Source organism: Phlebotomus papatasi, chromosome 3 (assembly GCF_024763615.1).
Source record: "Phlebotomus papatasi isolate M1 chromosome 3, Ppap_2.1, whole genome shotgun sequence".
NCBI lineage: Eukaryota > Metazoa > Arthropoda > Insecta > Diptera > Psychodidae > Phlebotomus > Phlebotomus papatasi.
The window spans coordinates 42,084,884-42,100,738 of record NC_077224.1 but is presented as its reverse complement, the minus strand read 5'-3'; the positions used below and the strand labels follow the sequence as shown (position 1 = coordinate 42,100,738).

General features: G+C 32.2%; 1 protein-coding gene across 1 annotated transcript in view; it reads right to left on the bottom strand.

The window, feature by feature from the left end:
- Nucleotides 1–10,161: 10,161 nt before the first annotated feature.
- Nucleotides 10,162–15,855, bottom strand: part of LOC129805689 (ATP-binding cassette sub-family C member Sur) — a 67,381-nt gene continuing 61,687 nt past the window's right edge. Inside the window, exons 16-18 of the mRNA XM_055853771.1 lie at nt 15,080–15,317; nt 14,554–14,681; nt 10,162–11,618 (exon numbers count right to left, since the gene is read on the bottom strand). Of these exons, the coding sequence (XP_055709746.1) occupies nt 10,980–11,618; nt 14,554–14,681; nt 15,080–15,317 (1,005 nt within the window). The 3' untranslated portion in view covers nt 10,162–10,979. The remainder of the gene's footprint in view (nt 11,619–14,553; nt 14,682–15,079; nt 15,318–15,855) is intronic.

Below are 15,855 nucleotides of genomic sequence, written 5' to 3'. Positions count from 1 at the left end.
AGCAGTAATCTAATTGGATAATTAAACAAATACTTTAAATTAATAACTATGGGAAAGAAGTCTATGATTTTAAATCACAACACCAGACACAAGTATTAAATAGAAATTTAAGTACTGAATTTTTGAAATCTCTACACAGAAAAAAATATTTTGTAGAAATGTTCGTAAATGTTTGTGAATTCCTATGGAGGAGTTACGAAATGCTCGTGAATCGTATAACCCACAACCAAGTTCGTAAAAGTTTGTACTTTTCTCACAAACATTCTTCGTAACATGATCATTTGACGAACATTTTTTGTACTTTTACAAACTTTTGTCGTAAATGTTCGTAAACACACAAAAATGTTCGTAAAATTTTGTCATTTGATCGTAAATGTTCGTAAAATTTTTCACAGGAAAACAAACTTTTACGAACAAATGACAAAATTTTACGAACATTTTTTTGTGTGTTTATGAACATTTACGAACAAAAGTTTGTAAAAGTACAAAAAATGTTCGTCAAATGATTATGTTACGAACAATGTTTGTGAAAAAAAGTACAAACTTTTACGAACATGTTTGTGGGTTATACGATTCACGAGCATTTCGTAACTTCCCTATAGGAATTCACAAACATTTACGAACATTTTTACAAAATATTTTTTTCTGTGTATGGTTTTGTTAAGCTTCAAGACGACGCGCCAAGTGATAATAAGGATATATATTGGTATTTTTTCAAAAAGAGCGTCAAAAATCGTCCCAGCTTTGCGTTATGCTTCAACTCATTCCTTATATAGGCTTCATACCTAAGGTTTAGCTATATGGCTCTATACTTGTTTAATTTCTTATCAAGTAAGATTTTTAGGAAAATTTTTATTTAAGATTAGATATATTAAGGGCAAATAATCCAATTTTGAAACAGCATTAACTTTGCTTTTTAGGATTTCGAGACATAAGGGAACTAGGTAAACTTCCAGTATGGTACCTGCATTACATTCAATATCGGAAAAGTAGCTTCCTATAATTTACCTACATTAATAAACATATTTAATGTAAGAAATTCATACAGTTTGGTGATCATCCTAATTAACTATTTTGACCTTTAGAACCAAAATTTTGACAAGTCTTTTAATACACCTTTAAAAGGCTTATGACGAAGATTTTGTATTGAAATTCCTGTAGAAGGTCTTAACCCTTTAAGAACGATTTGGTCACCCGTGTCCCATAGACAAAATAATTTTTCCTGACTACCTGAAGTTATTTCTTCTTAATGTAATATACGTATATAATCGTAAAATAGAAGGTTGTAGTAATCTGGAATATTTTTACAAGAATTTGAGTTCTATAACGCCTTTTTTAGAAAATTCAACAAGAATAAATATATAAATAGACTGCTTCTTGAGCACGAGCATTTCGCAAAGACTTGCTTTATGTGAATCAGTTTCAAAGTTTACCGGAAAAATATTGCTATATGTTCATAACCAGTTTGTATTAGATTGGAACAAATTTAGATTTGTCAAAAATTCCAAGACCTTACCAACGAGCCAAAAAAGTATCAAATCGGTTGAAAAATAAACTATCAAGATAACTTTTAGCCTTTTATCTAGAAAAACTTTCTAAAGGAATGATTCAATTGTATTATCGTGGATGAAATATGCGCCTAATAACCTCTAGACACTAGAGAAATTTATGTCCACATTGAAAATTTTTTCCTACACTGAGAGAAATCCGAAAAAGTTAAAATAACTTTCCGGAAATGTTAGTTTTACCCTGCAGTATTGATCCAAAATGGGTGTAAATATTACCCTTTTTAGGTGTATTAGGAGTTAAAGTTACCCTTTTTCATGTTAATTTTACCCTTAATAGGGTGTAAAATTAATATTAAAAAATGTTGATATATTTTTACACCTAAAAAGTGCTAAAATTATGAGGAAAAAATGTTAATCGCACTCTCTTTTTTTTCTTAGTGTATACAATCATAGGCAATTTGTTCCAATATGGACATAAATTTTTCTAGTGTGTAGAGGCTATAAGTAACGCCTCAAACATATTTAATAATGTTAAAATCGCACAATATGCTTCCGTTTATATGCTTTCGTCTATGTCCTCAACATTTTTACAATAAAAAACAAACAAAATTAACCCTCATAAAATCACTGTCTGCTTAAAGCAATATTTGGAACCTCTGACAATGCTGAGTTGAACAATGTCGATTGATTAACAACAGCACCCGGAAAGAATATGGGGATCATCCGTCCTAATAGAGTTAGTACCATCCCACATCTGATATTGATATATTGAATGTGATGTGCCTCCACACAAAGCACTTTACGTGTATGATTAATGAAGTTGAAACTCCACAGGAATCCCAATTGACAAGAAAATTTACTTGTAATTATCACCACACGCCACTACACCAATTTATCAAGCCATATACCCTTCCTCATAATATTCAGGACACGTCTAAAGAGGTGCCTTGCATTTCACACGATCAGCTCTTTTTGCTTGCATATGTGTGAATGTTGGAGTGCTTTAAAATGCGACTCACCCTCTGGCTAATAAATCCTGATCTTATTTTTTTCCCTCAAGTTCCTTCACCAGAAACGGGAAAAAAGCATTTCAAGACGAGAATAATCTCTATATATCTTAGACTTTAATGGGCATAGATAAAGAGGCACAAAAGACAAGACGAAGCTATTGAATAAAACGAGTGCCATTTCGCATAAATTTAAATATTATAATCCGTGAGAGAGACATCTTTTCTGCCAGCAATCGCCGTATGCAATTGTGAAAATTGTCTACAATTGAATTATTTAAAATTATTATGAATTCCCTACAATTATGAAAATTGTATCTCCAGATAATAACAAGACCATCCCCCATATTAAGACACCCAAAAATTACCATTCAACTTCCTATCACTTCATACCCCATCCCCTGATTCCAGAGCTTAGAATTATGTGATTGTTATTCCAATGTTGTAAATTTTGTACAACATTTTATATAAAACGCTCCAAGTTGGTACAAAATACATTTTGTGAGAGAAACCATGTGTACTACAATGGTGTAAGCCATACTACATAATAAGAAGGAAGGAAAGGGTCTTCCAAATGGTATTGATTTCATATTACAATTCCAAATCGCAGTCATATATAGCAAGACAATCCATTGATATTGGGCAATGTGTTTTATACAAACAGAATTTCGTTGTGGAATGGCCTTTTCCCAAATAGTATTTTAACAACACTTTTAACAAGTTGCTGAAATTTGCCTTCAAATGTAGCATTTTCCTCTTGTTATATTAGGGAAACAGTTTTGCTTCATTCGGAGAAATACTCTCGAAGTTATTCTACTAAAAGTTGTGTTAGAACAAGAGGGGTTGAAGAATACATCTCTCCACATGCTTCACTTAACCATTTACTCTGTCCCCTTTTCTTCCAAGATGACTTTTGCCAAAAATTTTTCACAGATATTACAATTGATTTAGAATAGATGTAACTGACTTACCTAAATCCAAGGTGTCAATTCTGAGGAACTTCTATTGGTTGTAGTCTAAATACTACGCTATGTTCAAGAAAAATTACAATATTTCAGTAGAGCAAAGTATCCAAGCAGCAATTTTTTCTTAAAATAGTCTTATAGAATTCCATAAGTAAGGCACTATAGAACCAAAAACCTATTTAATTACTTATAACGATCTTGCTTCCATTTTTGGGATTACTATAAGTTAAGTGGCACACTCTTAAAGTTCTGAAGAGCTGCTATAGGAATTTCCACAGAAAATTTTTATTTTAAATCTTTTAAAAGTGCACTAAAAGGCTTGTCTAATACTTGGTTCTATAAGGCAGCTATTTTGCTTCTTGGGTACTCTCCCTTCGAACGCTCATGCTAACTAATATTTAATAGCAATGTGTAAGTCTGAAAAAAAAGAAAACTAACATTATTCGAAGGCATATACGTTCGAATTGAGACTACTTTGCCATATTAGGTGAGATTCTTAACAATCTCACTTATTTTCAGTATATTCAACACAATTCTTTAAAGTTATTTTTTCATCAAAACCAAATTTTATGTACTAAATTTACTAGAATTTATCTATTTCTACTAAAAATGTATAGCTATTAGTGAGACTAGAAAAATGCTTTGAAAAAAAGGTGGGGAGAAAATAGAGACGAAAATAAATCAAATCAAATCAATTCATTAAGACCGGACCCTAGATCTAAAAAAAAGTTGTAAGGAACGTTCTCCTAATTGCTAATTCAGAACAATAAAAATTTAGAACTCTTTTAGTTTAAGACGTGTATCGGTTCCGCGGCTAAAGGCCCGGCCGTTATTTAAAATCCCTAAAAACTGATTGGGTACACAGAGTGCCTTTGTCCCTAGGGTTAGCCCTCTGAGTGAGTGGAAGGTGAAGGGTGTGCAAGTGTGCATCTTTGCCACCATATAGTGAGCTTACCTTCCAATGGGCATAAGACTATGAGCAGGGAGCACTCATGCCATCCTTTGCGTAACGCTCTTGAAGACAATCTGTTGTTCTTCAGCTGGAAGTTCAAACCGTACAAACACACCCTTAACAAGAGAATCATTGTTGGGCCACCACCACCAAGTAGTACTATACTGTGCCCGCTTTCTAAGAACTCGGTTATTTTAATCTCACAATTGGTACTATTGTGAGATTGGTACAACTTGTACTATTCTACGACGTCTACGACATTATACATTTTCTTTTAATTTATATTAACCCTCTAACGTTGTTTTCTTTAATATGCGAAAAAAAGTTATAAAACAATGTTTTCTAGGATAATTATGATCCATTAAAGTCGAAAAAACCATCCATTCTTCATTATCTTTTTTAGTTTAAGCGCTAGGTGAGAAAATATAAAAATTTTTTGAAACTATTTTTGCTTCTAAAATTAACATTTTTAGTTTTTTCAAATTTTTTAAATGAAATATACAAAGTAGAATAACATATCTTTCAGTAAAAAATAAATTTATTTTAGTCAGATAACTTTAAATCGGTATTTTTATAGAAATTGGAAGTGAGTTTTTTTGCACAAATATTTTTTGTTGCTTATTCTCTGACCTGTCACACAAAAATGGGAATAGCAACAAAACGAAGAGTCAAAATGAGTTCAAACTTTCAAGAGATGTTTATAAGACTATTACCGAAGACACTATAGCACTTTTAAATAAATGAAACCTTTATTGTCGCTGTAAATGTGATTTTTGTGAAGACCGCCTGGAGGCGGTCTTTCCCGTTAGAGGGTTAAAAAAAGACAAAAAAATGTCGATACGAATATCGAAAAATATTAACAATCTTTTATAGAGTGTGTGACATCAAGGGTCTTAAGAAATGGATTAAAACCTATTTAGTCAGTAAATATTTACAAATGGTTAGTCAAAATGCAATTTTGTTCAATAAAATATTCCATTTTGCTCAATAAAAAAAACTAAAACACGATCTAATAATGGTTCTTTTTACTTACCGTTTTCTCTTTGAAATAAATCGGTGAAATAAGCTGAGCTTACATAACATGGTAATAGTTTAAAATTAAAACGCCTCATCTAATATTAGTTTTATCTAATTAATGCTATTTTATCTTTTTTCACCTAGTTTTGATCAAAACCAGTCAGACCCTATAGGAAAAATTACCTATTTGGAACACTAATTATGGTATTAGGTTCAAGTCCTGAATCCTAATGCAAAATGAAATTTAATGCAGCAAATTTTCAAACTACCAACTACTTATTTCCGTAAATACAGTTGACCTTGATCCACTAAAGTTTGCTGAAGAATCACAGCTAAAGTATGACAAGTCAGACATACTATCTAGGTTTTATGGGTATTTCCTCCCGTTATAGTTTCCTCACTGCTCCCTGATAGAGTGCGTGTTGGAAACCCATTTCCCCTTCATAGAAGAAGCAATTTAATTGTTTAGCGATTTGTTCAAATTATAAAAGTGTTGCTGATACCATAATATTTTAGTATTTTTCCTCCCTAAACAATTTAATTTTAGATCCATATTTCAATTTTACCATACAGTAGTATTTCAGACGTGAAATTTAATTATAATTCTTCATAAAATTTTTCTCTAATATTTCTTTCTTGCTGTTGACAACGTTGAAGAGGCACGTTCCTCCAAAAAAAGCCAGTAAGATTTCTTCATGAATTTTGAATGAAAAACTGATTAAATTTAAATTTATGTTATGGGTAGTGTCGCTTTTGAATATCTATATATGTATTTTTTAGCAAAGAATTTTTTCCGACCCTCAGTCTATTAGCTCTACACATTCGGGAGGTAAACGATTAAACCATGAGTTATGATATTTGAAACATGAATAAACGGGAGTCAGTTGAAAGTCAACATTGTCCTCATGCTACGTTTTTTCTGCTTACCAGTCTATTGGGTTCTGCAGATCTACATATATAATAGTATTTTTATGCCAAAATACCCTTCGTCTGTTTACTTTTCGGAATGAAAGCAAACAAACTCGTGGTTCTGCTAGCGCTATCTCAAGCTTAATGTTGATTTTCAATGAAAAGAATTAAGATATAAGAATAGATATTTATTCAATTGCTGCAAGATATATAGTCAATCTCTTTATAAATAATAAAATAAACAGTTTATTGTAATGTCATTGAATTTATTGATATTAAATGAAACTAATACTGTGGTGCATTTTAAGTTATAGGGAACTGTTAGCATTGTCCGCACAGAGTGAACCTTCAAACAACGCAAATTTTCTCTTTGTCTGCAAAGAGCAAGTTCGTCATTTCTTAGTCATAAGATAGATCATTATTAAGCTCATGAAACGAGATGAGAAATGCTAGGTCAGCTCTTTGCAAACAAAGAGAAAATTCGCATCGTTTGAAGGTTTACTCTGTGCAAACCATGCCTATATTCCCCTAAGGGGAAAGCTTTCAGGTTTCGCACACACTCAGGCTTCATCATATTTTTTAACTTATTCCTTTAATGAATCTAACCTATTTTTTCGGGAAATATTTGACTTAAGACTAGCAATAAAATATATTGCCATATAATATGAAAAATTCATTAAAATAATAAAAAAAATGAAATGTTTTTTTATTATTTTACTCTATTTTTTATTACTTTTACTCTATTTTTTATTATTTTACTCCACGAAGCCTGAAGGCCTTCCCCTATACAGATGCGGAAATTCTTAAAATGGAATAACATGGTGGGGAAAAGTGAAATAAAACACTACTAAATAAAATTAAATTTGTGTTGTTATGGTTGTTATACAATATAAACACAAAATGGGAAGGAACAATTCAATAAAAGTCCTTAAACAAAATGAATTTGAAACTTCGCCTAAAAAAACAGTGTGTTTCTGTAATAATTAACAAAACATTTAAAATGATTTTGATAAGCTCCAAACCTTAAAATATTACAAAATAAATCCGTTTTTAATTAAAATTTCTTGAAAAATAATCCTTGTAAAGTTTTTTTACCTTAAAAACCCTAATAAGGTAAGGTAATAAGGAATAGAAATCACTGGTTTCTATGCACAAAATGTCATGTCGTACAACCTAAAAACTTTCCTTTGTAAAAGCGAAGAAAAGGAAATAAATGAAGCACATAAAATGTAAATCCCAAAAATCGATTTATAAAGGTACTCACTGAAAACTATTTTACATACAATTACGAATTGTGCCATGCTCAAATTTATCGAGAAAAGTCACAAGCTGAAAATCCATCTTAAGAAACATTTTATATAATGCAATACAATTTATTTAAAAGTTACGAGATTTAGCAAACGGCAAACAGATGAGAGAATTCACTTATTTAAAAACTTCTGGTAAAGTCTAATTTAGGGGAAAGTGCCCATGCTTGATATCATTGGAAGCTTCGTAATGAATAATTTTTTCCTATGTTTCCCAATAAACGTGACTCCGCAATATATTTTAAGCTACTTTCCTATACTTTTAAAAAATGGTTGCGATGAGTCACATATATATATTGTGGAAACATAGAAAATTTGGTCATTACGAAGCTCTTAATGGTATCAAGCATGGGCACTTTCCCCTATTGTGATTTATATAAGAACAATTTCAGAAAAAATTACGTAAAAAAGTGAGATTCTAGCTTAAGAAATGCACAAAAATATTTTATAAAATAAAAAGTTGTACGTCAGAACTCTTGATCAAATCTTTTATGTGGTATTAGATAGTAAATTTATCTAAACAAAAATTAAAAATAAATATTTAAAAAGATTTTTGCATAGTGTGACTATTATAGAAGAATACTGAACACGTCTGGTGATTCATCTAGCGAGAGTCCAAGAACTAAAATTCTTTCCGAATACATAACATAATTTTGAGTTTTTCCTACCTATTCAATAGCAGAGTATTTTTTTAAACCGATTTGTATCGAAAGTAGTTTATTCAGTTTTTATTAATATCAGAGTGCTTATTGAGTAACTTCAGAGTACCTTTCATCAGAAATCGGTCAAAATTGAGTCAGAGGAATAATTTATTACTTGGAATGTCACAAAATTTGAAATACAGGCAAGACAGAAAGACACTAAAGACAATGTATATTATTTTTATCGCTTTTTATTATTTCGCATATTCTTACATTCTTACAGAATTGACTTCACGGTATTCTTTAAAACAGGTTTTACTAATATCTGACAATTTTTTTTGTTTATTTTCTATTTATTTATTAAAAGTTACTTTACTACTCAGAATTTGAATAGACTAGGACAAAATGTCACAAATTGAAAATTTCAAAATGCGATATTTTTCAACTTAAGACCAAGGCTTAAAATTTCAACCATAAATAGCCTTAGGAGGAAGGGTCCATGCTTCGCACGATCCCAAGCTGCGTAATGACTAAATATTTTCTATGTTTCTCAATAAATGTGACTCATCGCATCCATATTCTAAAAACTAGGAGAAAATGTCCAGTCCTTACAATATATTGTGGAATCATATTTATTGAAAATTTCTGAATTAGAAACGTAAGAAAAATTTTGTTATTATGAAGCTTGGGATTGTGCGAAAGATGGGCATTTTCTCCTACTTATTCTCTTTAAATGTGGAAAGTTATTCAACCAAAGAATTTGAAAAATAACAAAATTAAAATTTTGATCATTGTTTAAGAATATTTTTCTTATGACCTCTACACAGTGGAGCAATTTATGTCCATATTTAAACAAATTGCCTGAACTTGCATAGGAAAAACCGTCAAAATGAACACAAATTTATCTAGTGTATAGAGGCCCTTATAGAAAATTATTAATATTGACCAACTTAATTAAACCACCATTAAAATGAAAATGGTCTTCAACAAAGTTTCAGAGAAATAAATTTCCTTTAAAAAATGTCAAAGGGTTTATTTTTTCGTTTACGAAATCAAAATAACGAAAACTTATGACCAGCGCACAATAACTTTTGTTTGTAAACATGTTTTCAAAATTTCCCATGAGAATGAGCGAGATGACTAGATCTAGATCTCACTCACTCTTATTGAAATGGGCATTATCTTATCCCTGCTACTGCACTTAGAAAAAAAAGAGGGTGCGATTAACTTTTTTTCCTCGTAACTTTAACACCTTTTAGGTGTAAAAATATATCAACATTTTTTCATGTTAATTTTACACCACTTTAAGCGTAAAATTAACATGAAAAAGGTTATAACTTTAACCCCCAATACACACAAAAAGGGTAATATTTACACCGATTTCGGATCAATACTGCAGGGTAAAATTAACATTTCCGGAATGTTATTTTAACTTTTTCGGATTTTTCTCAGTGTGTAGGCAACATTTTGATCAACTTTTACAAAATGGGTCGAAAACCCATTTTGTTTTAGAAATAGAGGAGAACGGTTTTTATCAAAGTTGTATAGCGTTAAACTTTCTACAAGAATAGTCTAATTATGAACTCTGGTCTTACCGGAATCTTCGAAATAACAGTTTTATGTAATTTTGTCATAAGTTTCCCCTATTTACGTTGCAAAAATGTGGTATTATTAACTCTTATTCTTAACACTATATTTCAAAATGCTCCACGGACCTCTTTAAAATCAGTAATTGGGGTAATTTTGAACAGGATCTAATTTTGATTTTTGAAATTTGCTCAATACTTCAGATGATTAAAAAGAAGCACTACGAAGATGTGACATTCTCTCTCTGTCTTTGCTATACTTCTTCTTCCTTTTCCTAGACTTCCTTATCTTCTTCGATATTTGGAATGATGTAGAAATTTCAAAATACAAAAATTGAATCTGTTCAAAAGTGCCCCATTGTACTCTAATACAATTTTCAGATACAATCAACATAATCGAAGTGTAAATTAAAATACCATTAAGTGTTTAAAACAACTTCTTAAAAAGTAAACTTTTGGCACATTTGGTGTTCCAAAAGTGTCATTGAAAATTTTCAGCATTATACCGAATCTAACGCTGTCCATTATGGCTTTTGTAAGGAAAAACTCCAACTAGAGAGTTGAGAATTTGAAACTTTTATGGCAATTAACTTCTATATGAACTATGAATATTTTAAGTAAAAGCCCCGCAGCAAGATAGCTAGAAAATTTTGGCCAATGAACTATGGAAATCTCAGAGTTTTTATTAAATTGTCTCTAGCCATTTTTGGGCAATTCTGCTGGGCATCGTGCCATGTTTTCATAATTCATTGAATATCTAATTTGCATTCTACTTCATGATAAAATCTCAATTGATGTAAAACTGTGCTCATATTGCTCTGCGGAGGCGACAAAAATCGATTACCCGGGAGGCATCGTCATAAAACTCTTGAGAAATTTTCTTTGATCCCGGGGATATGACTACCACTCTCCCAATGACATGGTGTGTTTATTTTCCTTCAGTAACCCCATAATACAGTGTGTGTATTAATGTGGGGTTGGATGTGACGACAGAAAAAAAATAAGAGAACATGCCTTATATTAAGTCAAATGAAGTTATGGCACAAATCTGATTACTTGGTGTCGTGAGGAAGAGCCAAAGATGAAATTATGTGCTTTCGTGATATGAGCTTTGGAGCATACTGGCAAATTTGCTACCGCGCTTCTCTTTGAGCACCTTAGGGCATCCCTCTTCCACAATACGCCCACCCTCGAGAACAATGACGCGGTCATAGGTCAGAAGAGTGCTGATGCGATGAGTGATCATGATTATTGTGCGTCCCTGGAAAGCAGCATTTGCTGCTTGAAGCAAAGTTTGTTCAGTGAAGGGATCCAAAGAGCTGGTAGCTTCATCTAGAATCAGACAAACTGACCCTCTTAGCACAGCTCTGGCCAGGCAAAACAGTTGCTTCTGGCCCACACTGAAATTCGATCCATTCTCCTCCAACTGCGCATCTAACCCAGCTGGATCCGACTGAATCAGGCTCTTAATCTGTGCCATCTCCAAGCAGTTCCAACATTGGATGTCACTGAAGTGGCCACGTGGATCCAAGTTATCACGTACAGTGCCACGAAACAGGACAACATCCTGAGAGATTATCGAGAGGCGTGACCGCAATTCGTCCACGTGGATTTCAGCAATGCTCACATCATCGATCAATATGTGCCCACTACTCATGGTTAGGGCACCAAAAAGCGCTAATGCCAATGATGACTTGCCACTTCCGCTCCGGCCGCAAATTCCAATCTGCCGCAGGAACATCATCAAATTTACGGATGCACAAGGATGCGAAATAGCAGCCATTGACCATCCCGTAAAAGAGATGAGAGAGAGAGAACACTTAATGAAAAATCACTCAGCAAGAAAAATCATTTCGAGGGGTTAAACCCCAGTGAAAAACCAATAAATATTCCAACAAAATTTTTACACTGCGAAATTGATGGGTTGTGCATTTTAATTGCTTCTGGCAGTTCCATCCCTCTTGATGCCTTTGCCAAAAACCCAACGATTTTTTCAGATAATCAAAATTTATATTTACTATTTATTTTTTTGGTCCATGAAACGATTTTGGCTACATTCAAGTGAAATATATTGCAGGAAAAACTTTGCAAAATAATTCCGGTGAATACGCGTAAAACAGTTGTAATCATTAAGTGCACCAAGGGAATGTTAATGGATATGTGAACTGGATATTAATATAAGCAAAAAGTTAGTTTTATGGATAAATAAAAAAAAATTACTCTTCATTCTCTGTCGTTAATGTGAAGCATTTTATATGCAAAACAATTACAACTTCATAAATAAAGGATTTACAACTTCAAATTGTAAATCCTTTATTTGAAAACAAACTATATTATTTAAATGTAAAGGAAAAAAAAACATAATATAGGTGCAAATTCCATAAACTTTTTTTCGAACTTGTAACTTTTAACACTCCAAATGAGATTGTAAAGAATCTTACAGAGCTCACAAAATATGGAAAAAAATTACAATTACATAATTCAAAGATGGCATTATTTTGTTTTTTTTTTGTAATTGAAAGGCATTTTGTAAAAAAAAAGGCATTCTGTAAAATAATAAAGTATCTGATAACATTGTCACTTCCATGAACCAGAATTTAGTCTAAAAAATTAATCAATTTCTAGATATTATTTTAGAAATAGGAATTTTTTGGATTTTAGGAAACAGAGATGTTCTAAAAAGATCTACGGTAAACTGTACCAAATTTCTGCATATTAGATTACGTCCTACATATTAATAATAGAGTAGGGGAAAGTAGCCTGCCTTTGAATGCGGCAGCCTTTGAATGCTTCAATTTTTCTATTATTTCTCAAAGCAAAAATACCATTTTGCTAATCGAAGTTAATAGAAAATAGTTAATAGTAGGGGAGACTGGGGCAAAAAGTCACAAAACGGATATCTTGTTTTTTACAAGCAACACCATAGCGCCCCAGAAATTTCTAATTAGTACAGTTTTATAGGAAATTTACTGCTCTACAACTTTGTGAAAGTCATTTTCTTCTATTGTAAAAGGAAACACATTTATCGAGCTGTTTTCTAAAAGGTAATTTTGTGACCATTCTCAAAAATGCAGGGGAAAATAGTACCAGGTATGGGATATTATCATATTTTGATTTGCTTTATTACGGACTTCCGTAAATTAAAAAAAATACCTATATGACATATTTTCATAGGAAATTTATTCCTCTACACCTTTGTAAAACACCGTTTTCTCTATCTGAACGAGAAAAACGGTTTTCAAGCAATTTTAGTAAAAACACACAAGAGACTGCAAATCGTTTGACCAATACAAACAACAAGTTGCGATACATGGTATTGACGTTTCTTGTCGTCGTGAGACATCAGAAATTGCTTCGGTCCTTGTTAATTTTGCTCCATACCTTTTGTAACTTTTTACCCCAAGTGGTCATTTATAATAAAAGGATTTCTGTAACAAAGAATCTTTGTAAACTTCCAAAATAGATAGTGGTTTCGTATTCAAAGAGTCCAAATCATTTAGGAAATATTCACCAGTGCATCAATTTTGGAAAATAAGTAGGTCAAAATTGATATCTTCTGTAAGGAAAACATTTTAAAAATAGGCCTAAAAATTTCAATATTTTTTATTTTCTGAAATCTTTGTTCGAATTCTAAGAAACTTATGACTTTGAAGAAGGTCTATGGAGACCATCCATGGAAAAAATTTTAAGCCGCTATCTCTTTTATCTTGGAAGATATTGAATTTTCAAATTTTCAATTTGTGACTTTTTGCCCCAGTCTCCCCTATTAACTATAGTTTACAAAATAGAATTTTTGCTTTGAGAAATAAGAGAAAAATTGAAACATTCAAAGGCTGCCGCATTCAAAGGTAGACGGCTTTCCCCTAGGTTGTTTTTTTCGTTTTTATCTTATCGTTTTTTTTCTAAATTAATTACATTTTAAAATAAATAAAAATATCCCGAATTCTGACAGTCTTTTTCATATCATCTCGTTCGTCAAAGCGCCATTTCTTGTTTTTTGCGTTGTACAATCTCTGAGTATTCAAAAACTAAAACAATGAAAATTTACGTAGAAAAGAAGTGGCCGGAATTACAAGCTGGCCGAAATTCGGTACAGTTCCCCTATAACATGTTTCTTTATTCCAAACTAACAGTAAGATTCTTAATAATAATTTACGATAAAATGAAAAAAAAATAGTTTTATAATATTTGCATAACGATTTTATTATTTATGCAACTTTTATTAATTAAAGCATGGTATTTTTACAAACGCGATCTTGAACTTCCTTATCTAAATTAGTCAGTATTATTTGAGTTGGTAATTTTCTAGAAGAATATCGCAGTATATCTCCTTCGTCAAGATATAAAAATGAAAATTTGTCCTAACTCCTAAAAAGGCGATATTCATTTTCAAACAAACTTACCCTTATCTGTAACTGTACCACTTAGCCTTAAATCATCAATAGTCGTATTTTACTCGTCATATATAAAAGCAATTATTGTATAGTCTGTGTATTTCCGTATTGTTAAAAAAAATATAGGTCATAAGGAAGTTACTACAATTGCTAATTCAAGTGACGAAATACTACTTAAAAAATATCGAAATACTCTTACGACACTGGTTAATGGAAATGACAAGATATGCTCCTTTTAAATTTGATACAAAGAATATTGAAACTCACCCTTTGTCCGGCAGGAATCTTGAGTGACAAATTTGTGATGATATCTTTCTCTTGAGTTCCATAGCGACATGAGACATTCTCAAAGACAATATCCCCTCTCTGGGGCCAAGATATAGGAACTGGCTTATCTAAGCAATGAAAAGACAAATCATTTAATGGCAAAATATTAATAATGTGAGGCGACATGAAGGCTAAGAAGCATGCCACATTGCAGATGATTGGCTTTAGCATGTTAGAAGCCAAAGAGTTTGAAAGGGTTTTTTTTTCTTCTCGTCATTCTTTTAGAGAACACGAGAAGCATGCTCGAGAATGCTGTAGCATGTAATAATAAAAGGATATATCGAAAGACGTTAGGACGTCAGCAAAGTCGAAAAGAAGGACAATATATCGATATTGTGTTGGACATGGTAAATGATGAAATAGATATGAGTATGGGAATGCAGTGACATGCAAACATAATGTCGGATACCACAAATACTGTTGCACATTTAAAATCGTATATATATATAAATATGCAATAACTTACAAACATCTGTACATTCGGGACTTCCGTTTTTAATGTAATATTCAATGCGTTCAACAGCACCAACATACATTTCCATGTCAGCCAGAAGTTTTACCACCCAATTCAAATAAATCGGAACCAAGAGGGTGTAGTTAATGGCCAGTCCCACCATTGACGGGAGAGTTGTTTCCGCGTAAATATGCGCCGTAAACAATGCGGTTATTATGGCGAGAAAGACAATAATTCCGCCCAAATAGTCCTAGAAATTAATAATGGCTTCATGAGAGGAACGCTTTCGACTTTTAGAGACCAAACGACGGATTCGGGTCACAATTTTGCCAAATGGCAGTGTGTACACAGTTATTTTTTCGCAGTACATTTCATCAATTTGGTCACACAATTCTCCATAACAACGACAATAAAGTTTCGACCTTTAAATTTCCTAAATCCATTGCAGATCTTGATATTTTTTTTTTTTAAATTTATTCCGCAACGTTTTGCAGAACGTTCTGGACTAATGAAGGGAGTCCTTGCCCTCGCAACCGCCAGGCGGTCTGCTTCTTCATTTCCCGCTATACCCCCATGTATCCAGGTATCCAATGTATATCGATGTCACATTTCTGTGAGGCCTCTAATAACATTTTTACCACATGTTTACTCAGGGGCCTATCAAGCCTAATAAAAAGTGAAGATATTTTTCACTTTTCCTTGTAAAAATGTTGCAGATATTGCACCGCGACTTAAACAAATTTGCTCGTAGTTCTTGTATTATTTCGGCGAACATTATGAAATATGTA